Source organism: Mugil cephalus, chromosome 11, assembly GCF_022458985.1.
Source record: "Mugil cephalus isolate CIBA_MC_2020 chromosome 11, CIBA_Mcephalus_1.1, whole genome shotgun sequence".
Lineage (NCBI taxonomy): Eukaryota > Metazoa > Chordata > Actinopteri > Mugiliformes > Mugilidae > Mugil > Mugil cephalus.
In genome coordinates, this window is record NC_061780.1 from 9,596,866 (window position 1) to 9,622,629 (window position 25,764).

General features: G+C 41.6%; 4 protein-coding genes across 5 annotated transcripts; 1 reads left to right on the forward strand and 3 right to left on the reverse strand.

Annotated features, from left to right (window-relative positions):
- Nucleotides 1-6: 6 nt before the first annotated feature.
- On the reverse strand, nt 7-10,434 carry crot (carnitine O-octanoyltransferase). The gene is made up of 17 exons (XM_047598854.1): nt 10,270-10,434; nt 8,690-8,813; nt 7,903-8,027; nt 7,640-7,821; nt 7,404-7,528; nt 7,180-7,288; nt 5,752-5,845; nt 5,500-5,625; nt 5,298-5,399; nt 5,068-5,151; nt 4,871-4,978; nt 4,630-4,760; nt 4,416-4,539; nt 4,257-4,335; nt 3,351-3,444; nt 2,952-3,071; nt 7-1,363 (listed from the first exon to the last, which is right to left on the reverse strand). Exons 1-17 carry the CDS (start codon nt 10,279-10,281, stop codon nt 1,243-1,245), a joined length of 1,860 nt encoding a protein of 619 aa, XP_047454810.1. The 5' UTR covers nt 10,282-10,434; the 3' UTR covers nt 7-1,242.
- A 2,329-nt stretch (nt 10,435-12,763) lies between these two features.
- acbd7 (acyl-CoA binding domain containing 7) lies at nt 12,764-14,600 on the reverse strand. The gene is made up of 4 exons (XM_047598858.1): nt 14,451-14,600; nt 13,497-13,614; nt 13,345-13,407; nt 12,764-13,195 (listed from the first exon to the last, which is right to left on the reverse strand). The coding sequence occupies exons 1-4, from the start codon at nt 14,460-14,462 to the stop codon at nt 13,122-13,124; spliced, it is 267 nt and encodes an 88-aa protein (XP_047454814.1). The 5' UTR covers nt 14,463-14,600; the 3' UTR covers nt 12,764-13,121.
- Nucleotides 14,601-14,751: 151 nt separating this feature from the next.
- On the forward strand, nt 14,752-17,321 carry rpp38 (ribonuclease P/MRP 38 subunit). The gene is made up of 2 exons (XM_047598857.1): nt 14,752-15,174; nt 15,668-17,321. Exon 2 carries the CDS (start codon nt 15,675-15,677, stop codon nt 16,530-16,532), a length of 858 nt encoding a protein of 285 aa, XP_047454813.1. The 5' UTR covers nt 14,752-15,174; nt 15,668-15,674; the 3' UTR covers nt 16,533-17,321.
- Nucleotides 17,322-17,323: 2 nt separating this feature from the next.
- Nucleotides 17,324-25,214, reverse strand: nmt2 (N-myristoyltransferase 2). 2 transcript variants are annotated; one of them, XM_047598856.1, is made up of 12 exons: nt 25,019-25,214; nt 24,472-24,586; nt 23,549-23,690; nt 22,826-22,944; nt 22,642-22,733; nt 22,448-22,564; nt 22,179-22,349; nt 21,963-22,071; nt 21,699-21,869; nt 21,443-21,610; nt 20,494-20,631; nt 17,324-19,818 (listed from the first exon to the last, which is right to left on the reverse strand). In XM_047598856.1, exons 1-12 carry the CDS (start codon nt 25,129-25,131, stop codon nt 19,798-19,800), a joined length of 1,476 nt encoding a protein of 491 aa, XP_047454812.1. In that variant the 5' UTR covers nt 25,132-25,214; the 3' UTR covers nt 17,324-19,797. The 2 variants fall into 2 exon arrangements, with proteins under 2 accessions (XP_047454812.1, XP_047454811.1); XM_047598855.1 differs by having other exon boundaries at nt 24,472-24,589.
- Nucleotides 25,215-25,764: the final 550 nt, after the last annotated feature.

A 25,764-nucleotide genomic window follows, 5' to 3' on the forward strand; every position in this document is an offset into this window, starting at 1 on the left:
CAAAACTCAAGCATGTTGAAATACTTTATTTCAGACCCTTCATAGTACACTAAGTTTCCAACATGACACACAGTGAATGTGTGTGTGCCCAGACTTAAAAACAGTACAATCATATAAAATCTATAAGATCACATTCAGTGTAAGGCTTCAAATGCAAGCAATTAAACAGTCACAGTTTGTATATGAACATTCGTGAGTCTTTACCTTGACAGACATGAAAAAAGAAAACTACATAGTGTGCAGAACTTAAGTGCTGTGACCAAGACAGGAAGGTTTTGCATAAAACAAGAATGCAACAAACAACAGTATCTTTGTGTAGGTACTAAAGTCGTACTGTGTGAGGAGTACTTCGATAAACAGTACATTCCCTTAGTTTTTATACGTTAAACTCATTAAAGGTAGAGTCAGCTATTCTGGAGAAAGTCAGAATATGGACGTGCAACCCTGAAGAAAAGGCACCAACCAGAGAGAGTTAACAGTGACACAACAGCTACAGCTCATTGTGTGGAATTGTGGAAGGATCTATTTACAGAGACATTTGCTGCATGACTAACTTCAGTGTTAAGGACGTTTAAAGACACTGATGAAACTGCTGCTATAAAAAATGCCGTCATTAAGCTATAATTTGATTTGATGTATCGCTAAAGACAAAGCACCAAACAACGGTGCTGGATCTAGAGGCAGCATTTCACATTTTTTACGACCACCTTCAGTTCTTCTCCAGTTAGAAAGGTTTCATTCTGTGACCTCACTGCTCTGACCATAGACAAAAGTCAAACCCAACACTAAGGACATCGTGTTTAAACATATTTGATTAAGCAACTACTTTTATTAACATGATTGTGAGTGTAGATTTTTAGTTGGAATGCCCTTTAAGACCTAAAACTGAGATCTGCAGTCTCTTCCTCGAGGGAATCTCAGCTTCTGTTCAGTCATTACGCATTAGTGTAACTCAAACCTCAGAATTCATGCAGACGGGATTTGAAAATTAAATAGCCTCAATAAAAGTCAGGCTACAGTCATAAAAATTTCCACAAGAGAAGCTTATTCATGACTAAAAGAAATGTTAACTAGTGGAGATCACCTTTCCACACACACACAGTTGTAGTATTGCATTGATTTGTGCTGATCTAGCTGTTACTATTAATTCCAGAGTAACAACGTGTGCATTAATACCCGCACATTATTACATCTAATAACTATGTGAAGAGGTCAAAGTTTGAATTAACTTGTGTTCTTCTCTTAGAGCTGAGATGTGGTGGCCAGGTGGAGCATCTCGTGCATGGAGCTGCTGAAGTTATTAAAGAGTGACGGAGGGTCTGTCTGACGGCTCGACTTCCATGATGAGATGGAGATCACAATCCTAGAGGGAAGAAAGACAGTCTGGATTAGAACACAGCTGCTGAGACAGTATATACATCTGGATGAATCCGAACCCTGAGCAGAATATCGCTTCAATAATAAGGGCCAGTTACAACCGGAAAATATAAAACTGATTTATTGTTGGTAAAACCTGCATTAAATAGACCCACACAACTGAATGACATGATCATCACTTTTACTGAAAACCTAAAGCACAGGTCTTCAACAGGGGGTGCACAACTCCTATGGGGTCTACGGAGGTACTGCGGGGGGGAGGGGGGGGGGGTCGCAAAATCTTGGTCTGATTAGATATTTTTTATATAAATATTTTTTTATTTTCCCCCACAAATTGAAATTGAAATTTCTTTTAATACACATTAGCATGAATCCAACGTACTTCAGTAAAGGGATAAATGGAGGCAGAACACGTCATGTTTCACTCAGCACTTCACTCATTCAGTGATACAGGAGCTGTCTCAACATCGCACTGTTTCACACACAGCGCCACACTAGACATGTCAATCTAAGCTTCCTGTACACAGTAAGACCCGCCCCTATCACTCCTGAGCCAATCATGAGGCTGCATATTAGCAGAAGAGATGCTAACAGCTAACCATCAGCCAACTACTGAGGCAAAAATGTCCTAGTGATTCACTGTCCCTACTACATTTAATATGGGTGGGCGACACTGGGAATTATGGTATCACTCCGATATCAAGTAAATACAAGGGTAGTGTCGCCTATATCGATACAAGTACTTTTCACTTGAAATGTCATGATCAATGAATAATAATAATTTTTTGCCTTGAGTTAGTTGATTATGATAAATCACAGGACAATATTTTAGTCAAATACACGTGTTTCCATTAAATAATTACAATAAAACAAATTAACAGAAAAAAAAATTAAACAATTCTCCTTGTACTATACACATTAGTTTTAGAAAAAAAGTCAGTAGAGCAAATAAGTAAACAAAAGCAACAATGTAATAATGAATATAAAAATTGCTCAGAGAGGGAAATGTTGCCTCATTCATTTTCCACCAAAGAAGTCTGCAAGTCATGCACATCTTCACTGCATTTCAACAACAGCATAGTACCAGGTGCTGTGATGCTAAGATCTGAGTATCACATTACACCACAAATGAGGATGGAGAAGCTCCTCCAGACTTGGAGAGAAGCTCCGCTCACATGAACTCTGTGAGGAGTAATTTACTGGATGTATAGATACTGATACTGGCCTTGTTATCAATACTATTGATATTTACGATACACCCATCCCTGACATTTAGCTATGTTTAAAGTTAAAACTTGAATCTGTCAGTTTTACACACACACACACACACACACACACACACACACACACATATATATAGGTCTAGTTTAATATAGAGCACATATAATAGGTAGGGGGTCCCTTTGTAATCTCTCCATCAGTTTGGGGTGCTTGGCCTGAAAAACATTGAAGACCCCTGATCTAAAGACTAAAGATTGTTTATTTTTCTTCGGTTCCTCCCCTGTGTTTCTGGGGGATTTAATCTGCCCCGTAGCTTTTAGCTCTATGAAAACATAGCCATACGTTCTGCTCACCTGTCATCCCTGATCCGGTAAAAGAAGCCGTAGCCATGAGGCACCATGGGAGCCACCGCGCCCAGAACTGTAGTGTAGCCCACCAGACTGGACGACAGCACAAAGTTACCCCCACCACCACTGCAGACACAAACACAACTCAGTTACAGACACAAAGCCAAGTAGTAGTTTTCAACCCAATGTAAAGTCTTAAGTCTCCTTGATGAGAATGAACGCGGTTACTCTTCACTAGTACATTCATGTATACCTCTCTTTGTGTGTCTAAATTCACTGAACAGATGCTTTATTAACAGCAGAGCATACAGAATCTATAACAACATAAAGATCCAGGGTCAAATTAAGGACTATCTAGAATGAAATAAACACAGCGTTTCCATTTAATAACTTCACAGACAGTACCTCCTTGAGTAGAGGGGATCCATGTACAGTTCTGGAGTGGGACGTCCCTCCTCTTTAGCGATAAGATACAACCCAAAAAGATGCCGGTCAAAACCTGGAGACGATGACACAAAATAGCATCACAGTCACATTCAGCAGCTATCACAAAGTTATTTTACACTGAGTCTACTTTACGAAGACAAGCTTTCACTATTGTTTATCAACTCACTAGTATTGGGACTTTTTTTAAGTGCAAAAATATAATTTCATTTGATGACCTGTCGACCTGTCAACTTTTTTCATTAACATTGCATCTGAATACACCAGCATGCACCTTTCTGGACACACAGCGCTGTCCCTGATGGAGCCTTGTTGCCAGCTGGAGACTCATAACTGTGATAAGCAGCCACACTGTGGGACATTTATAGCAACAGTGTCCAGTGATTTTATACTGTAATATTTCTCTTAGTAATAGGATGCACTTCACATGGTATTGGTTTAATACTAAGGTTATCGACATGATTAAAAATAAATCACATGTTTTAGCATGTTTGTTAGCACAGCCCTTTACTCAGCCAGGTTTTTAAGTTTGCCCAGAATTCAAAGGAAATAAACGTTACATAACTCTGTGAATCATACTGACATCGGACTATTCCATCTAAGCAACATGTAAACACAATTTCAGCTAAACCTTCTGTTGCCATAGCAGCCAGTGCTGGCATACGTCCACAGTAGTCTAGTTTAATGCCCAACCCAGTTTGATTAATGTATTCCTACCAAGTCAACAATCATTAAGTCATTTCCTTCATGATCCCTCCGGGCTCCGATGAATGTCACCAGGCTGAAGCATTATCGTGGAATACCGAGAACATATCTGCTTAGAAAAGGTTGCGTAACTACTCGACAATGAATGTTAAGTAGAATAACCTTTTCCCTCCTGAGCATCAGCCATCAGGGTGTTGTGTTTGCTGAAGGCCTGCAGCATGGCTTTCCTCTTGGAACTAGCCTGAAGGAAAACAATTGTGTGAAATGTTAAATAAAAGGCAAAACAGCTTCCAGAAGTTCCACCAGCAAGTGCACACTTACATCACAAGTGGGGTCCGTCATGGCTTTACACCAGTTCACAGCCTCCTGGGTGCAGGGTCGCATCGTCTCAGTCCTGCCGTGGTAGAACTTGCGCGTCATTGCTGTCTCGTAACAACTTCCTGGCCTGAGAGGGCGACAGTAGACAATAGGCTCATTCATTCCAGTAGCATCAACAAATATAAGAATGAGAATATCCTTAAGCGGTGCATCATACCGTTTGTGCAGTCTGTAGTAGGCTAACTGCATCGCCAGCTGAACGAATGTGTCGGGATGCAGCTTCCTCTGTTTGATGGCCACTTTCCCAAACGCTGTGAAGGCGTAACACACGAGCTGGAGGTCCTGTATCTGCAGATCCAAAGAGGCAGTTGACCACCACAGCGCTGCGACTAATGTATGTACAAGACATTTTTCACCAGGCTTTTTGTAGTCTAGAGTGGTATTTAACGTTGTCTCACCGCTTCCATGTACTGCTGCTTAGCGTGGCTAATATCACTACAGGCTTTTTCATCCACAGTAAACACCAGCTCCTCAGGAAGTGGTACTGGTCTGATTACGTCTGTGCCCTAAAAAAAAGATCAAAATGTGTGAAAAATGAAAGGAATATAGGCAGTGGAGCTGTTTATTTCAGAGGCAGTGAATAGTCAGTGATTACCTTCCATTTGCCTTCAGTGGCTTTGAGCTGCTGGTCCACGTACCAGCACAAAGACACCAGCACCATGGCATCATAAGGTGCATGCTGCAAAACAACCGTGTTTTTTTGTTTTTTTTATCCTTTACGAAATTATATTTTTGATTTGATTCGCTTATTTTGGTCAGGATTTATCCAAGACGGCAAGAAGAGCATGATGACCTTCAATCTAAAAATAATTCATACGAACTCACATCACAAGTGGAGCCGAAGGTGCCGTCTGCGAACACGATTGAATTGTACGATTTGTCGCCCCAGCGGATGGTTGGGTCGCCTGTAAGGGCTTCCAAAGTCATCTGTATTCAAAACAAAAAAAGCTCAGAAGACCAGACACACAACTCTTCTCTGGTGGCTACAGCATTACTCATAAATGATTCAGATGTGTGCAGCCCTTACATTTGTGTAGTTCTCTGGAGAAGAGTAGGGTTTTGTGCCATCCAGGGATATGACGAACAGGCTGCTCTGAATGGTTTCCAGGATCGTCTTGTTGTGAGGATCGATACTTATTAGATGCTCTCTGGCCTGCAAAGGAAAGGAAAGGAAAAAAATGGATCAATTAGCAGACAGAGATGTTTTAGTAACATGAGAACTTAATGACAAACATGCTCCATCATCCATTTTAGATCTCAAAATGGTGAGAACTCTTACTTTTGCCCAGCGGGTCCTCTCCTCAGTGGTGAGCGCGCCCACTCCATCTCCCTCTGGTTCTCTGTCACAGCGCTCTTTCACATAGCTCAGTTGCCTGCGCAGGTTAACACACAAACACATGAATCTTGAGCGCATCCCATTCTGCGGGGCTAACCAAATTACACACTGGGGTAAGTGGGTGAACGGATGGATCGGCTGATCCGTGTCCTGGCAACAACAGTGAGCCATAAACCATGTTTACAGATGGTGCTGCACGAAACTCCACAAACAACAGCTTGAAACCACTCTCCATTCAGTTGAGTTACATAAACAAAACACAATGAGGGATGAAGCTAATTGAAAAGGTGTATTATTATGTCTACCCTTTTTACAAACAAAACATCCTTAGCAGAGTGACTCTTAAAATACACGATCTGTATTAAATAACAGGTCTCCACATCAGCAAACTTTCATCTTTCATCTTCCAAAACCATTATTACTTCTATATTTGGAGTCACTCCAATGTGTGAACCTCAGACGCAGATATAACTCACGTTACTACCCACAGACGACAACAGAAAATATTGAAACCTTCCATAAATGATATTTAAATATCTAAAAAAAACTACCGGAAACAGGAGGACAGCCACCACAGATTCACTAACAAACCTTGTGTACTTTTCAGTCTCATGTGAGGTATTAATATTGGTTCTTTACGGTCATATTTTATATTTTTTGCAAACATAAACTTGGATCTGAAAATAACAGGCTCATATCGTCCCCAAAATGATACGTGTAAATGTCTCTGGGGGGATTACGTGTCTCTGTAGGTCAAAGAAGCTCTCAGAGCCAACAACAAATCTTCAAACTGTGCTGCAAAGACTTGTGCAACCAACTCGCTGGAGCAGTCTCCAAGCATCGTTCACGTTAATTTGCTCACATGTATCTATGGACAAACATAAATTGTAGTTTAGTTTACCCCTCAGCCTTCTGCAGGCTAACAACATATTTTATTATGGGCTGTTACAGACATTTTTATTGCTCCCAGTCTGTTCCTGGGTATCACAACACTCTGTGTTTTTCTATAGTAAAATAATACGACCAGCCTGCCACTCTCTGTGAATCCCTGGTACTGCCAAAGATTTAAACTGGGTGTTTTTCTTTAACAATGTAAGTGTAATATTTCTCATGTAGTATTATAGGAGCCACCGTGTATCTCATGAATGATTTGCTTGAAATATTTCCTCCATCTTTATATAAATTCCTCTGCTTCTCTCCTTCTGATTTGAAGACAGAACAGAAACACCATGCTCTCCTAAAAGTGTGAAGGCCTCCTCAGATCAGTTAGCGCTGAACCCCTCGATAAGACGTTTGTTGTTTCTTGGATACTAGGTTTCAAATATGGGTCTCATTTTTGGGTTTTGTGTGCATTTGGAATGTCATCGCTACCTGAGAAGTTCTGGAGGAGTGAGGATTTGTCCGTCATAAAGTGCATCAAATGTGAATATCCGTCCACGACACATCACTACCAAGTGGGAGGGGCAGGGACCCTCACGCTCTGCGACATGACACAAAACGCACGTTACACAATGGTGACCTTGCAAGATGAGAAAATGGGTCAAAGTCCTGCAGGTTCATCTGAGATAAGCAGATAAGAATAGAGATTATTCTACCTGTCTTGAAGTAGTTGTGAATGGTGTCCTTCTTTACTCCGGGGACTTTGCTAGTGCAGAAGAGCATTCTGAACTGGTCCATATCCAGGACAGTTTTACCAGCTTTCTGGGGAGCCAGTCTCTCACTAAAATGTGCAAAAATTACATCCATACGTTATCATGTGTCAAGTAGCACAACCTGTACTTAATATACCAGAAATCCTCAGCTTGAAGAAATAAGTGTGACCGTGTCTTACGTGTGGATCATGTTCCAATACTGTAGGGTGTGCCACGTGCTAACACTGGCCCTTTGCAGTTCAGTTCCCTCCGCAGGCGGCCAGCAGTGCTCTAGATACGGCGCCGGCCCGGCAAAGTTCACATTCAGCTGAGAGGGGATGCGGAGCTCCAGGTACGCCGCATCTAACCACCAGTCTTCCAGCTGGAGGATAGAAAAATAGTCTGCTCGTCAAAACATCCATGTTGAAGAGCAAAACAAGACACTTGCAGCTCAATTACGCACCCAGTTCCTCCTCGTTCTGGCTCTTTGCAGCAGTTTCTGGTGCAGATCTTTGCCAGCACCCTGTTGGAATTTTCTCACAATGTCCACCGTAGCTTTAAACTCTTCCTCGGATGCAAACGGACGAACTGGAGCACAGTGAACAAAATACAAAATGAGTCAGTCCATGAAGAATGTGAACAGGCTGGTGGGGCATAAAAAAAAACCTGTCTGCCTTGACACAACTTTGCAAACTATTGGCAAAATCTTAACTGTGTGTCCTTCAGCCACCTGCCAAATACATCTACTTATCACTATTCAACTGCCAAACTAGAAATTAGAAAATCTCTTGAACGAGTAGGTTTCATTGGTACTATACATATACTTACTGTGGAACAAAGTAATGCACCTACTGACACATCTACATGTGTCCTGGCCTACCATTCAGAATTAAAGACCTACTCAGTTTAACCTGATACAAATCAAGAACAGTTCATTTTCTTAATCTTGTAGGATCCTATTCTGCTCTAAACTGTAACATTAAGGTGTATTTATGGTTAGTTGGGACGACTGATCAATATCCCAGGCAACAGTTCAAAGGCAAATGTACAGGCTAACACATAGCATACACATTAGTCTGTACAATCAAACAATAAGGAAATATACTAAAAATACAATATGATATGTGAATGACTAATATAATTCAAGTTTTCGTAATTATTATTTGCTTGAGTAAATATTTTAATGTGAAATATTTACACGAGCCAAACATTAAGAGTAACTCAGTGAGAGCCTCCTCTGAACATCCTACCTGCATCCAGGTACTTGGACAGGCTACTTTCTAACGACGGGACAGGCAGGGGCGGCAGGGTGTTTTGGTACTGGAAGGTCCGCTCTGGTGAAGATTCTGACAAATGGTTAGCCATCTCGTCTCCCTGTAAAAAATAAATAAACGTGACAACGAGATGAAGCTGAGGTTGACCTCGCTTTATATAACTGACAGAACAGAGTCTGACTCAACTGCTCGTCACGGCATCTTAAGTTCACTATCTGTAACACGTACTGCCGACAGCGAATAACGTTCATCTTCTCGTCACAAAGAAATACTCTGCTGGGAAACCTTTTCTCATGGCATGACTCAAGTGGATATTAATTAGACGCATGAACTGTTTGTAGATGGCCGATCACCTCCAGGCCGTAGAAACAACACTCCCTGACGACCGCAGCCATCCCCAGCAGGACCGTGTGGCTTGACACGCCAGATAAACTGCTCAGTAGCCTCAGGTGTTGGTCCGGGCTCCAACATCACAGATCACAGACTCACCGAGTGTAAGCGAGACGTGCCGCAACAAGCTAGGCAGGTGGTTACAATGTTGTGGAAAGCCCATTGACTTAGTGCAGCTACTATTAGTCTCAATCCACCTCTTTATTGAGAACAATGGGGCTATTGTATCTTCAAGAAACCTTCAATTGCTTTTAATGGTCCAATAACTCAGATATAAGGACTTTATTCTTGTTTTACAATCTTGTAATATATTCTGGGTTTTACATTTTGCACAAAACAAGGCCAACACTCATCACTGGGATATTATGGATTATGATGCTCCCACATAATCAATTTATAGCCCATACGGTTTAAATATGTCACATAATCCACACATATTTTTGCTGCAGTCTTGGTTGTGCATATCTGAACTTTGGTGTAAACACATTGATATCGAACTGTTTATTCTCTAGATAATGATTACTACTGGCCATACTAGTCATTGTGCTCCTTACAGCTAGTTATATATCTCTATTACATAAATATTATCTCAGCGTTTGAGTGTTTTTTTGATGCCAGAATACGCATCAATAAGTTCAGTGTAATCTGATGTATTGATCGGTAGTAACTTAAAATGCCAGTAACAGAAGCTAAATGGTTAATTGAACAAATAGGAAGTTGGGAAGTTTTTTGACTTCAATGTTTACAGCTCGTTTGTCACGATACTAGAATATATTTTTACACCATTGCTAATGTCCCACGTGGTAACTGTCATATATTTATTACATTTTAAACGCGTCTGTACAACGTTTCTATTTGTCTCCATAATAAACTCCTCTGGCTCGATACGTCCCGTTAATGTAACTCGGCTATTAGCGTCTACGTCAGCAGAAACACGGACTACTTATTAAAGTGCCTCCCATGCTTGGTCAAATGAAAACATACATGTGTAGAACGCACCAGTTTGTTTGTTTTTTTATTCATAATGCTCTACCAGTTTCCGTGGCAGTAGCTCCTTTAACCTGCGGCTAATGGCTGATGCTAAACCCCCAACAATGTTTGCAGCTAGTTGGCTAAGCGGACCCTAACCTAACACTTGCTTTTCAAAGCTGACTCCGGTAGCTCACCTTCTTCTTCATATGAGGTCTTGGAGTAATTGCATCCGCGCACAGCTGAAATATCGAGGCGCTGAGTCTCTTGTTTCAACTCGATATTGTCAACACGGGGACTCCTCCAGTCACCTTTACCCCACTGACTGAACCAACCAGTGTCCCAGCACGGACAGTCAGCTGGAAACCACCGCTGCGCATGCGTGGATTTGATCCATTTTTTTTCCTGTTTGTTTATTTTGTTTTCATGAGTCTTTGAGTTTGTATGCTACACAGAGGCGACAGCGGATTAAGTTTAGTTAAAAGACGAGCATAGTAATACGACTTAAAATAGCACCCATTAATACTATGAGGATTTAAATGAATAATAAAAGAATAGTAATAATCTTAAGTAAAGCTTACAGACAAATAGATTCAAAGGTCAGTGACACAGCAGATATTTATGAAGCTCAAAGCCAGGTCATTCTTGCAGGTCAGTCATATCAGCACCAGTCTTTTTATTGTTCCGTGCAGCTAATGAATGCAGTTTGGTTCATGCATTACCAATAGGCTACTTCCAAAAATGTATTTTATTTAACACCAAATTACACTGTTTTATTTCTACAGTTCTCTATCAGTCACTTTTATCACATGCGTGGTTAAATGCAGGACTGTTCTAATCTAGCAAAAACTGTTCATTTAGCACACAACGGCTGCAGACAGCAACCGTCGCTGCATGGAAAGGGCGATCCCACATGTTATAGATCCATCTATCCCAGTGCAGTCTTCATTTTAATAGCCAAACATGTGGGTACCCCCATCTGCATGTTTTGTATATTCTTGGTCAGACTCTGATTTGCATGTCTTTAAGTCAGGTGTGTCCTAGTGTGGCCATTGGCATCAACGAGGTCACCAAGGCTGTGGAGAGGAATGAGCTCAGGCTGCTGCTTGTGTGCAAGTCAGTGAAACCAAACACATGACAAACTAGGACACATATTCCTGTATTACAAAATTATTTATATTTTATTTATTATGTTATATCTATTAAAATAATTTTTGTTCTATATTTTTATTATAACATGCCTGTCAAATTTGCTATAGTTTTTTAGTATATATTCTTCGCACTATGACGAGGAAATTTCCCATACTTGGGATAAATAAACTTTGTCTTATGTCATCATAAACAGGTTTTGCTTGCTGTACTTATTATTCCTATAGGAATTTGGTGTAATTCACATAAAGTCAAAAACATGGACAACAGGACAAAGACATGAAGCTTTTCTCTGAACGTCTGTATCAGTGTGTACCGCTACCATGTACTTTCACTGAGTCAACACCAGATGTCTCCTTTCACAGCTGAGCCTGAGGCAAATTGACCTTCTAAAGGATTCAAACATGTATTCAAATGTATGTTTGACACATAACTGGAGCTGATTATCTTTTGCACACTATAGACACGACTCATTGTAACTCGTTACTGTCTGACTGTCCGAATAGCTCTTTAAAAAGCCTCCAATTGATTCAAAACGCTGCAGCAAGAGCACTGACAGGAATTAGTAAGAGAGATCATATTACTCTTCATTGGCTCCCTTTAAAATCTAGAATTGAATTTAAAATCCTCCTCCTCACATACAAGGCCTTGAAAGGCTTAGCTCCATCATATATGAAAGACCTCATAGTGCCATACTGTCCCAACAGATCACTACGATCTCAAAGTGCAGGTCTGCTTGTGGTTCCTAGTGTTTCTAAAAGTAGAAAGTCTCATAAACTACATCTGCCCCAGTCTTCATGTCCTCCTCCAGTTGTCCACTCCTACCTAGATGAACAATTCACCAACCTGCTCATGATTCCTGTTATAGTCACAAACTGTCACATAAGATCATCAGCTATGTGCTACATTACTAGATCCGTGTTTCCTTCAGCTTGATGTATGTATCTGTGACAGAAGTTTGTTTATCCTGTTTCTCCTGTTCTTCTTTTCTCTCCATCTTCTCTGTTTCTACCCGGCTGGCCTTCAGCAGATGGGTCCCTCCATATGAGCTGGGTTCTGCTCAAGGTTTCTTCCTGTTAAAAGGGAGTTTTTCCTTTCCACCGTCGCCCTCAGGCTGATCTGGATTGTTAATCTTCTCAATATGTTTTATTCTTTGTCAGAAACATAATAACTGATAACTGAGAAAGATGTACAGAATGTCAATAAAAAGCAAATTAAAAAAAAAAAAAGGAAAAGTCAATATCCCGGCATCCTTTTCCTTTCTGGGTGGAGTTCGTATGTTCTCCCTGTGTCTGCGTTGGTTTTCTCTGGGTACTTCAGTTTCCTCCCACACTCCAAAGACATGCTGGTTAACTGGTGATTCTAAATTGCTTAGAAGTGTGAGTGTTGTTTGTCTCTGTGTTTGCCCTGTGATAGACTGGAGACATGTCCAGGCTGTACATGGGACAAGCTCCAGTAATCCATGCGCAACCCTAGTGAGGATAAGTCGTAGTAGAAGATGAGATAAAGTCAATATAAAAAATAAATAAATAAAAAACAACACAAGTAACAGACATTTTAATTTTCAAATTGTGCAGTTTCACAGTTGTCAGCATTTTATTTACCTTGATTTAATTCAAGCTACAAATCAGTGCTGTATGCAAAGTATATCACATCAGTTAATAGTTAAGTTAATATTTTTAACATTAAAGGCTGCATTGAAGTTGTGTAGTTGCACAACTTAACAGTACTAGATAAAAAAAATTAAAAAAACATTAAGAATGTGAGAAGAAAATCACATATTGTTCTGCATAATCATGGCCTCTGAAAGCAGAGGGCTGTCCATTATATAAAAGCAGCTTAGTTTTAGTAGCTGAATTAGTTTGTGCATTAGTTCTGCCTCTTCAGCTTAATGCTGATCTTACATCCCGTATTTGGCGATGACTTCCTTAGCTTGTGTGACGTAGGCTGACATAGCATCGTCCTTGGACATTCCTGAAAAAGTGCAGAAACAGATGTAACATAGTTTTTTAGTCTGGGCTGAGAATGGTGGTACTTTTGTTCATTTCACAATAACTCAGTAAGAAACCGATATCAACTAACAATCCTTGTCCACCATTTTACACCAACACAGAACTTGTTACCTTTCCTCGAGTCCCAGGCATCCCACTTGGCTTTTCCTTTTCCATCCAGCATTCCTGGTTTATCTACATTTGTGGAAGCACACACAGGAATATTGTGAATCTAGGGAGAGCGCTCCACTGAACAGATTCTGTTTACCCGCAGCGACTCATACCAATATTAACGTCTCCAACGAGAGCCTGTTTGTAAAGGCCGTACAGGACCAGCAGCTCCTCGTTCGTTGGCCTTGTCTTCACCTTCTTCACATCCTCTGCCACCTTCTCAAATTCTGCCTGCAGGTGAACAGACGGTCAGAAAAGTAGCCATCCATCCATTATGCATGTTCAGGGGGAAGCTCCTGTATACTAGATCTACTGTATCCTCTCCTCTCTTTTTTTGCCTAGTCTGGCAGATGAAGTGGTACAATTTTGCGCCAGAATGTAAAGTTACATAATATGTGAATATTAATTAGTTACAGAGGAGCTGAATGAGAAATGTGTGTGTAGTATTCTGGCCACGGGGCAGAGTCTGGGAAACTGCCTGTTTCACAAGTTGCAGATAAACAATGGGCTTTTATTCCAAGAGTCTAGTGCTTTGTGCCCACTTGAATAATCTGCCTTACAAAGGATCTGGGGCATTGCAGAACAGATAATAATCGACCACTAGAAACCTTCTAGTAATACACTGTAAATAAAACTCACAACCTAAACTGCCTTTGCATGTAGCCATACGTTATTAAAACCTTTTTTTGTGCGCTACAAAGATTCATTTCTACAAATTAGAATGGTTAAGTCAAAAACTATTCATTTAAATTCATGTAAAGGCAGATCCTGTTTTTTTTTTCTCAATCGCGATAATATTTTTGTTGACTTCTTTGTTGTTAACTTGCTGTCGGGACAGGTTAACTGTGAGCGCAGCATCAGGACCACAGAACCAGAGGATGTGCAGTTTATGTTCCAACTCGGTGTTGTTACATCATGCATCATCACACACACTGTCAAAGATGGATGAGATCTCATTCAGCACAAGGCGAGAACACAGCACTGCTACAGACGCTATTCATCTGATGGCGACGGCGAGGCTTCGTGACAACAAGCAAAACGAAAACTAAAGCAGGGGTTTGGTTTACCTGTAGAGACATGTCGGCAGGTGCAGAGTCGGAGAGTTGATCGAAGCGTTTGCTCGAGCGGGATTTTGTGCAGCTGTAATTGCAGACACAGCTGATCGATGCAATATTGTGAGCCAAGGAGAGGCCTGCAGAGGAGGGAGCAGGGAGCTGCAGAGGAGCTGATTGGATGGATTTGAGCTGTCACTCAGTGCGACACACACGCGCGCACACACACGCGGGAATACTATCGTAGTGAATAATATTTGTTACAAACAACAACTGTGCTGTAGCTCATAATAATATGGGGCATTATTATGATACAAATGCGTTTTGTTTTTACATTCTTTACTTTAGCAAAAGTAGAAATTATAATCTTTTTTTTAAACTTCATTATTCCTCCATAGGATGAAATACACCTATGTATCCACCACAACTGTATTATACAAATACACAAATCATTTTCTATATCTTTGGATCACAATTACTGATTTATTTTAGTTGGGACTACGGGGCAACGCCCGAGGCTCTAGTTTTAATTGTTGTTTTAATCCATTGAACGGAGGCATAGATGTCATGGCGGCCCTTCGACACAGGTAGGCGCTGTTGTCAGGTTTTAAATAAAGTTATTTAAATTCAAACAAAATGGCGGCGCCCTGTGGTCCCACCGTGCCGTTTCACTGGCGACGTTAAGGCAGCAAAACTTTAAAAAATAAACGGAAATAGCTTTCTCTGAATAAATTTCCAGGTAAATGTTGTGGTAACTAAAAGCCTCCTCTTGATTTTCAGGCATGTGGTTGTGAAAATGTTTAAAGAAATGCGAGAATAGACGAGCAGAGTTTGAATTTAAAATCAGGGACAGTAAATACATGTGTGCTCTCCCATTATAAACAGAATATAGCTGATGTTTACAGCATCCTCCTCTGGTTTACATTTAAGCCTTGAAAGTCTCACCAAAGCTGATTATTGTTTTATACTTTGACTTTTATATGGGCAGTTTGGACATGAGTTGGACATAATCACAGTTTATATAAATATTGTTATCGTTTTGATTGCCTCAATGTGTATTTGTTGTTCCCTACATATTTTTCAGTTCCTTTTTACTTTAGCTTAACTCATATATCCTTCAGATATATTTGTGTGTGTGAGTCAGCTACTCTCTGGTGGACAGAGTTCCTGGATCATCTCTAACGTATCTTTGGCTTTTCTGTAATTAAATTTCTCTCCTGTTTTAATTTCAGATGAGTCATGGCGACTCCAGTAAAGCCAACTAAGAAGGAAACGAAAAAGTACATTCCGACTAAGACTTCCTTCACCTCACCCTTCACCCCAATATGGAGCCCACTTCCCCAAGAAGACATGCATTTCATCCTGAATACTTTGAAGGACAAACTGACCTCCACAGGCCTCGAGAAGAGAGGGGTTAAAGTGTTTCGGCCGTGGAGGAAGAAGAAAGAGCAGAAACCCGCCTCCCCGTCAGAACCCGTTCTCCAAGCGAGCCGGGACGAACCAGGGCGCGAGCCGGTCAAAAACGGCTGGACAGATGTGGCGGCCAGACAACAGCTGGCCATTGGCATCAACGAGGTCACCAAGGCTCTGGAGAGGAATGAGCTCAGGCTGCTGCTCGTGTGCAAGTCAGTGAAACCGAAGCACATGACGGACCACCTGATAGCTCTGAGCGCAACGAGAGGTGTGCCGGCCTGCCAGGTGCCTCGTCTGAGCCAGAGTGTGTCAGAGCCGCTGGGGCTGAGAAGCGTCCTCGCTCTGGGATTCAGACGGTGTTCCTCCACGGATGGTGAGGTGTTCGCGGACACTGTCGATGCCATTAAACCCAGAGTGCCTTCACTCAACGTTGCGTGGCTACAAGGGGCGGCGCCTACAGTGGTTCCTCAAGACCCTGCTGGCGGAGAGGAGAAAGAGGAGAAGATGGAGGAGGGGGAAGAAGTCGGGGAGATGAGAGGCCAAAAACGGAAACTGGAGAGTGAACGTGAGGAGGTCACAGAGTCTCCGTCCTCCGTCACTCTGCAGCCTCTCAAAGTAAAGAAAATTGTTGCCAATCCTGGAAAGAAAAGGAAAGCAAAGCCTAAGAAAAAAACTGTCAAATGAAACAGAGACTCTGGTTTGATCATTAAATGGCCGTTCCTATGTTCTACATGCTGTTACTACTTGTGACACCTCATCGTCCCTTCTGGTCTCCATGGAGACAGATGAGTAACTTTTCCTGCTCTTTTTTTTTTTTTTTTTATTCTTAAAGGACTTTTGGAAGCTAAAGGAGGTTACTGTTTAACTTAGTTGGCATTGTTTTTTGTTTATATGTATATATATGCCTTTATTGCAATGAAACCTACTGAAGATTTATAATTCATTACATCTTCAAGAAGATTCAAGAATCTTATATAAATTTTGGATGTTGGCTCCTGGCGAAACTAGTGCAAATATAATTTCATGCGTGGGGGACTCCCAATAAAATATTTTACAAAGTTACATTTTCAGTTTATTGACACTGTCTCAAAGATGTTAATTCTACATTATTATTAGGTTGGACCAGAATTAGAGAGAGAAAGGATGTTCTTAAGTGTCAGGCACCTGGACATTGGTTCCTGTGTGTTGGTGGGAAGGAGTTCGGAGGCCAGATAGAGACCAGTGTTTGAGGCGTGGCAGGCTGTGTTGTCCTGCTGAGGATGGCCGCTGCCACCAGGGGGCGTCTTTGCTGCGTCTTTGTGGTGGAGGTGCCTGGTCAGCAGTTTAGGTGGTAGTCCAATTAACACGCAAAAGACTCCCAGGGCTACACATCTCCCAGCAGAACATTGTATCCTGATGAGATGATCACTGCTGATAGTAACATTTTTTTAATTTCAAAACATCTGATGTGTGATTAAAGAAACTCATCACTCATGTTCCTTTTTAAAGTGAGTTTATTCAATCAAATATCCATGCTGGTATAGCTGATGTGTGTGTGTGTTGTGTGTATGTGTGTCTACGTGTGTGTGTGTGTTGAAACAGACTGTTGTTTGCATGGGCTCATGTCTAAATGATGCTGGTACAAGTTCTTCAGCTTTTTCACAGCTTACAATGGAATTGAATTAAAAAATTGTTCTTCAGTTAGAGAAAGCTGTATGACAGTTTCAAAAGTACACCCTCCCCCAACCTCCAAATCTATAAAGAAAAAAAAAATGTTTTAAATAAGGCAGGTACTTCTGGTTGAGTTCTCACTAAAGGGCATGGCTAGGAACATCGATGCTAAAATCAACACGGCACCAAAACTGACATGCTCAAAGTTCATTCAAACAGCTGCAGGCAACACATCTGTGACAAGACAACATCCAGGAGGCACACCGTTGACTCCGTAACCCATTCGCAGTGTTAAATTAATGCCGGTAACATTGCTCTTTGTGAATGTAACACGTTTAAAAATAATAAAATAAAATAACCCTGAACTGAAGCACTACTCGGAGCAGAGAGACGATTTGAAACATGTAAGCCTTGAGTAAACCAGCAGCTTTTCAAAGATCCTCGTACTGCTCGTCTGAGAGCAGAGCACTGCCACGTGTCCTAAAATTCAGTTTTGACGTTGCCTATTTAAACTGGCGTTTATTTTTTTTCACTGGAAAGAACATAAATGATGCTTTAAGACATTTCGAAAAGTACAATTATAAATATCAGAACTTTCACGCGTTTAGCTGCACGACACACTTAAAAAAAAAAAAATGACCTACATTATAGTTTTCTTTTCTGACACAAAATACAGTACCATAAAAATAAGAGAAGTCAATAAAAATGGACCCGGAAAACAGCACAAGCTCAAATTTGAAGCTTTTGTTGATTTAGCCACTGTACCTCCTGTTACGATTCATCAAGAGTTGTGCTCCATTTCTTTTTGATTGCAAACACAATAAGCATCCTGCAGGATGGATGGTTTTGAATGTATTGACAAGAGATGCACAGTGTTGTAATTCTGACCAACCAGCCACTTAACACAAGCAGCGCGGCTTTTTCCAACAACGATGGCTTCTCCGCAAGTGATCTGTGAGTGGCAATGACTAAATGAACAAAAGAAAATGAACCTTGTTTGCTTTAAACACGACTGAACTGAGAACTTCACCCTCTTAAAGCCATTTTTACATTATAAAACTGTCTCTAGATAGAAAATATTTATACAAAATCCAAATCAAATGCGTCTTCTTCTCATTCTCATTGCCCTGTTTGTGCGCTGAGCGTGTCAGCCTCTAATTTGACAGCTTTTAACCGGACGGCCCCACCACTAACATGCAGATAAGCCCATCCCGTCTGTTACTACAAAGGTTCTGCACAAGTGGAAATATAACCGCTATGTTGTAACCGTGGTGTATTTAAAAAAGACCAGCTCTAGAAACAGCTTTATAACGTGAGAACAGCTCCTGTAGTTTGTAAAAACCAGAGGTTGCACGACCCCTTTAGCTTGTTTAGGAACTCAAAAATTGTGCTTCGTCAATGCAATACATTCTTCATTAAAAACCACTTAAACCCACGTTGAACAAACTCAGTGACTTCTACACTACTTATGAGGAAAATACTTTGGATCGACCCTCCCACACCCCCCAAACTCACACTACAGGAATAAATATGATCTGGCTTTAAATGTACAGTTAACTATATATTTATAACAAAAACATGAATATCAATGCACCAGTTGAAAGAGTCCTTCTGTGAAGACACCCTTTGTTGTTCATGTGTGTGTGTTTTTTCTTCTTTGTATGTATGTGTCTCTTTGTACGTGAACGTGTATGCCGTTTAAAAGTTTCTCTGTTTGCGAGAAACACTTTGAGTATTTCTAATTCTACCGAGGCCTGAAACAGCCAGCAGAAACACCTGACCCACCACGATGATATGACGAAGGGAGGGAACAATTATAAGTGGAGGACGGGCGGCTAAACGTTTGGACAAAAGTAGAAGGGCTGTTAATTGTCTCTACCTGGTCATGTTTCACTTGTTGATTATCATTTACATAGTTCCACCCGCGTCAGTGAAATTAAATGACATGCCAGTCCCTTTGCGACGGTTGAGGAAGAAGAACTAAACAAAATGTCAAGGCATCCTCTTGAATGTCAAACTGTTTTAAATGTGAGTGCGCATGTCAGGAGCATTGTACTGTATGAGTATCTCAGGCATAGCATGACTTCACATTCAGGATGATTTAAGAGTTTTCACCTCCAGGTGAGCTGAGAATGTTCTTGGTGACACGAGCGTCGAGGGAACCTCTTCCCGGTCACCAGGTTGGTTTGACTGTTGTAGTTCTAATTGTCTAGCTTGGGCTACCTGTGTGTCCAGGTAAGGAATATCCAGAGGTCACTGACGACCTCTTGCGTTTGTGTCGTAGCCCCGGAGAGACCTGCTACTGAAGTACGAGGCCAACCTGGAACACAGTTTACAACATTTTAGCTTTAATGAGAATAATACACTTATACTCAATGTGATAATACACTAACACTTTAAAATCTGGTGTAAATCTAGTACCTGGATATACACACACACACACACACACACACACACACACACACACACACACACACAATTAGAATTACTTTAAATTTATAAATACAACATACATAAAATTGACATGCTAATAATAAACTAAATGTCCAAATGTTGCCATTTAGATTAGATTAATCTGATATTATCCGTCTTTAAAACTTTATTTATATGCACACGTTTCACACCGACACTAAATATGTTATTACTGAAGGTTTATTACAGGTTCAGATTGCAGCACTGGCTTCCTGCTTTCAGAGCTAATTGCTCTTGACTGGTACATTTATTTATATGGTACTACACTCAAGATTATACAATAGTTTTGTTGCTGCCACCTGATTTAGTAAATCACTAGTCTAAAATTAGCTGGCACCTGATAAGAACGAAGGAAAGCCTTTGCACACAAACTTAGAAAAGGATTTACGAATAGCTGCTACAAACAAATCTACATCTAATGGAAAGTGTTGTCACCTTCACCAAAGCACTATTTCTCACAGCTGAGAACTTCACTCCACTTTCAGTACTGGATGTCATGTGACAGAGCAGTGTCTCCGCTGACCTTATCAGGGTCCATAGGGGGACATTTCCAGTTGTAGAGGTAATACTGCAGATTTCCGTCTCCTATGCCAAACTTGAGCTTCTCCAGAAACACCTTATTCTCCATTAGATCCAAGGCGTTGAACACATCGAAACCTTTCTGTTGAACACACAGAACGAACATCACGATTAATCACATGAAAACGGTTCTGTTTGCTGCTTGGCCAGGACTGTGCCCTGTTTTCCTGTACTAGACTGAAAATCAGAAGAAACCTCAAAGTTAACAGCTGATAAGTTGATAATAAGTGCAAAGGTGTGACGTTCCCTCATATCATGCAAACATCTGCATCTGAACACACCACAAAGACTGCGGCCAACAGCCTCAACAGGAACATATGCAAAAGACTATGAAACTACTATTAACTGGTCGGCGACAAACTGTCATTCAGAGCTCGCCTCTCCTGAATAACGCTGATGAGTTGATCCACGGTTTATTCATTCTAGTTGATCTTGTTGCATAAACATTTTATGTTTATGCTGTGTGCCGTTTTAACTTTTTTGTTATGTTTCCACCGTCACTCCAGTGTCTCTTCTCGTGAACTCGTTCTCTAAACTGAACAACCAAACGGAGTGAACTCTCTCACTGACTCGCTCTGCAGACGCTTAAACATGCTGTGTAAAGCCGGTGTCAGGGGTCCAACTAGTGCCAGTGGCGCGGGACATAAAAGAAAACCTTCAGCTTCAACAGGTCCGTGACTCTTCAGTACTTCACCAACAAAAATGTAGAATATATAAAATCATTTTTCAATCATCACACATTCAAAAGACCTGAAAGGATTCCTGTCCAGGAAGCCCTGGGAGAACTAGAGCCAGATAGTCCCTGAGCTTGGTGAGTCACAGACCTTAATATTATATTAATAATATATTGACAGTATTGGTGTTGTGTGTTTCAGAGTACAAGGTTACATTACCAGTTTGGCCAGGATCAGTGCATCATTCATTAAGTCCAGTAGTGGGGTTTGTGTATGAACGTTGTAAAAAGAGTAAGCAGCCTTCAGGCTCCTATGAAGAGGGTGATGCATCACAGTCGAGGGCAAAGTGTAGAAACTAGTGAAGTCTGTCAGTACGCCACCAGCACCCTGAGAGAGAGAGAGACACGGGAGAAGTTCAAACGGGCCGAAGACTCAAACTGTTGACATGTTTGACAAAGGAACCGACTCAACAAACCTCTACTACAAACGTGTCGATGATGTTCTCCTGCGGTAAGAACCAGTGAGCCACTTCCTCCTCTCCCATTGACGGCGCGAGCTGGAAACGTCTCAAGTATTTCTGTAGCAGTTCTGTAACCTGGTGGATGTCACGCCTCTCCATCGGCCGCAGACCTGGAGTCTTGGTGCTCTATATGTGGCAGACAGACGAAGAGAGAAAGTCTTGTAGCCCTTGTAGCCATTACATAGTAACAGAGAGATCCTGACAAGTTGAAGTGTTTACATCTGGTAGTCTGTAGAGTTTCATGGTTCTCTGCAGGGTCATGTTCCTGCTCAGATGGGAGAATTTAACTTCCACAAGCTTCCTAGGGTTCAGAGAACGGTGCCAGTACCTGAGTGAAGATCGGTGGAGAAGGAAAGTTACCGATTATTTTTCTGACACTGCATCCTGTGTTGAGTTTGAGTACTGTATAGCAGTGTTGAGTAGTGTATAGGACACCTGCATGTAGACACAGGTTTAGGCAGCACGACTCCTGCTGTGTATACGGCTTGAAATATTCCTTCTAGGTTCACTCTCCGCGTTATCTCTCGGATTAGCACAGGAGCAACGCGCTTCGAGCGCAGCTTCTTATGGACGCACAGGAAGTTGATTTCTACCATCCTCTTCAGTCTGGAACGGCAAACATAAAGAAGGTGGACCGTGTGTTAATGTAAAAGGGTTTACATCAGCTCATATCTCCATAGATGTGATGTGTCTGAAGCGCTCACGTGTCATAGATGCGTATATCTGCAGGGATGGCGCTGATGAAGCCGACGAGCTTCTTATTCGAGGACACTCTCACTCCACAATGCCACTGTGGTAACCAGCCAGGAGGACGCAGAGCCCTGAGAGGGGACCACGTGTTATAGTACAGGTAGTATAAATGTGATAAACATATATAACATCAGAATTAAACACTTACCATTTGAGAAAGTTTGGTGAATAATCAAATCTGAACATGTTATCGTCATCCTCCACATAGTTTTCATTTAACAAAGTGTACAACTCCTTCAGCTGGAAAAGAAAGACACAGCCAATAATGCATCTCTTCTATTATCATTATTATAATTATTATTATTATATGAGTATTTTAGGACAACACTTACTACATCTGCATTACTGAGATCCAGAGTGTCCCACATAAAGCCTTGAGGTAAAGAATATGGCTCCTGTCTGATGTTTTCTTTGTCAGCTTCGATTGGCCCGTGACTTGTCACTACTTCATCTGCAAAAATAGTGCAGCTCTTGTCAAAGCTCCCATCAATATACTTCCAGAAGACCTGGAAGTTTCCTGTCCTTACATTTCGCTCAGGAGATTTTCATCAAATCGCCAGCCCGGCGTGTCTCTTTCAAACCACAAAACTGCTGACCGCATCCATCGCGCACTGAACAAATCTGCTTATGTGGTCCTGTGTTGACCAGACACGCCCATGACTCAAGCGATCCCACACAGACCCGACTCTTTGGGGAATAGTTGTCATGGAAACAGTTCAATCTAATGCCACGCCACTTAGCACGCCCAGCGAGAACGGACCCCCACTGTCCCACACAGATGACATGTTTGAGCAGCACATAGTGATGAGACAAAACCAAGGGGAAAGAAGCGCTGCGCTTTTGTTGACAGCATAAATAATTCTGTTTAGTCAGGAATGCAATTTTCTTTTAAAATGTCTTTTATCTTCTTTTAGAGAATGGTCATTAACAATCGCTGAATTGACCAGCAGTAAAAGCTTTACCTCAATAACACATTAGGTATTTTTGCAGCACAATCAGAACAAATCAACTGAGCAATCGTTGCTGTCGGCCGCGCTCCTTAAGTAGGTACTTACTTAACTTCGGGACGGGCTGGGTGTCCCAGAACTGGTACTTGTGCTTGGCTGCCTCGTCGATACTCTTTGCTGGACCCTGGCAGGAAAGCAGCTCCATGGCTCTTTGGATATCCTGCAGCTTCTGAATGGGCAAGCCAGGGTTCTGAGCATAAACAAGGGACATGTATACAAAACAATGTATAAACAACGGGAGTGTACCGCTCTCTTCAATGTGTGACTTTATATGTAGCGTGTATCATTTAGCCACAGGTTGAATTTCCATTTGAAATGTAGACAACAGAAAGCATGTTTTGGATTAAACAAAAAACCGTGCGTGCCAGGATTTATTTCACTACTCACAGCAGACTTGTTATGGTTAGCAACCATAATGGCTGACTAAACACTAGTGTTTACAAAAGGACGTCTAATTAACACTGTATTTGTATTCCTCCGTCATTTTTCATGTTCATCGTTTGCACTGAACATGACAAACTTGGATAAACATGGCTTTGTTTAAATCACCGCCTAGGTGAACGTGAGTGCAACTGACAGCTGTGCGTTAATATTTCGGTCTGCAGAGCATCACTACATTATTCATAACGATGCTTTTATGTTTAACGGACTTCCTACTGTAACACAAACTGAGCAAGCACGAGCACACAGCACAAATGGTAAAGTAGTCCAGGAGGCGTGCAGAGTTCACATACAAGCAGGGTTTCCTTGGTTTATACAACCTGAACGCCACTTGTATAAACACAGACAAAAAAAAAATAATAATAATAACTGGGATTATGTTATGTCAATCATGGCTGAGCTTCTAGCTTATAGACAACAGTAATTTAATGCCACATTCATTCTGCTTTATCTGCACTACCGTCAACACTAGGTTCAGGTTGCTCTTGAAAAGGGTGTGAGCACATTTCACTGGGCCACCACCATCACACCTTGATCTCCTGAGAGTCGGAGGCAGAGTCAGACTTGGCTCCCCCCGAGCTTGGCTTCTCTTTCTTCCTCTTCTGCTTCTTCTTCTTCCTCTTGGCCCCCAGGTCTCCCCCAGGACTGCTGCACACACCGAGACAAACCCACAGGACATCAGCGGCTCAGTGGACAGAGGCTGTCTCTGCTGCTGCTTCTCACACACATCAAGCTAACGTTAGCTACCATAGCAACGGATGACAGCTGAGCTACTTAACATTAGATAACTAACTAACGCGGTTTGTATTAACGCGTCCTTCAGTCGGGACGCTAACACCGAGCAGAAACATACGAGCATTTAAAGAAGAGGTCACGGAGGGATAAACGCTTCAAATGAACCCATCCCCGGAGCTTAAAATGACGGCCTTTTAGCAAACATCCTAGCTGTGTTTGGTGTGGGCTAGCATTAGCAGGCTAACGGCGCATAAATAATGTCGCTGCGTTTCCCAGTCGGGCCGGGCCGGGCCGGGCCGGGCCGGACCGGACCGGACAGGCCCCCCTCACCCTCACCCTCACCCGGGCATATGCTCATTCTCCTCCTCGTTGTCTCCGTCAATACCGCAGGTGTCCTGGTCGTCCAGCTCCAGGCTCTGCTGACTGGCCGCGGACTCACTGTCCTCCGCCATCATTAAAAATGTTTTTTAAAAAAAATAGTGAGCCAGCCGCCGTATAACAGAGCCGACCGACGGCAGCAGGCGAGAAGCGGAAAAACAAAGAAAACGTGGAAGGAAACTGCGCCGCCCAGAGGCCCAAACAGGGAAAACCTGCTCTCCTAACATCAAACACAGTCCAGTCAGTGGTACAGAAACTAAACAGATACCCCAGTTTACAGACACACGCAAGTCTCATTAATTACCCAGTTTATAGATCCACACAAATCTCATTAACTGCCCAGTTTACAGATGCACGCAAGTCTCACACAGTTTGCAGATTCATGCAAGTCTCACCCATATTTGTTAATATTACTGCAGCAGCTTCCAGTACCAAGTGGTTGATTTTAAATGCCCCTTGTTTTCAGGAAATAATAGACACCTTGATGTAGCTGATACTTTACTTCTATTACACGTAATCAAATTGTAAAAGACTGATATGCACTGAATCTTGTTTTTCTTTTTCTTTTTTATGTTGGTCAAACTGAGGGGTTAATCCAACGCTGTTAAAGAATAACTAATATTTGATATTTTTCTTGAGTAATGCAATTCAATGAAGACAATGTTTTATTTCATGTGCATTTCTTCTAAACAAGTCCATAGTAATGGTAG

Excerpts from the sequence above, each read along its gene's own strand:
- nmt2 (XM_047598855.1), bottom strand. The coding sequence starts at position 25,131 with ATGATGGCGGAGGACAGTGAGTCCGCGGCCAGTCAGCAGAGCCTGGAG. Across the intron at positions 22,350-22,447 it reads GATATACGCATCTATGACAC|ACTGAAGAGGATGGTAGAAA; the intron begins GTGAGCGCTTCA and ends TTGCCGTTCCAG. Across the intron at positions 22,072-22,178 it reads AAACCTGTGTCTACATGCAG|GTACTGGCACCGTTCTCTGA; the intron begins GTGTCCTATACA and ends ATCTTCACTCAG.
- crot (XM_047598854.1), bottom strand. Across the intron at positions 5,152-5,297 it reads CCTTCGGCTCCACTTGTGAT|CATGCACCTTATGATGCCAT; the intron begins GTGAGTTCGTAT and ends GTTGTTTTGCAG. Across the intron at positions 3,072-3,350 it reads GATCCCCTCTACTCAAGGAG|TGGTGGTGGGGGTAACTTTG; the intron begins GTACTGTCTGTG and ends TTGTGTCTGCAG.
- rpp38 (XM_047598857.1), top strand. The coding sequence starts at position 15,675 with ATGGCGACTCCAGTAAAGCCAACTAAGAAGGAAACGAAAAAGTACATT.
- acbd7 (XM_047598858.1), bottom strand. Across the intron at positions 13,408-13,496 it reads CGTTGGAGACGTTAATATTG|ATAAACCAGGAATGCTGGAT; the intron begins GTATGAGTCGCT and ends CCACAAATGTAG. Across the intron at positions 13,196-13,344 it reads TGCCTGGGACTCGAGGAAAG|GAATGTCCAAGGACGATGCT; the intron begins GTAACAAGTTCT and ends GCACTTTTTCAG.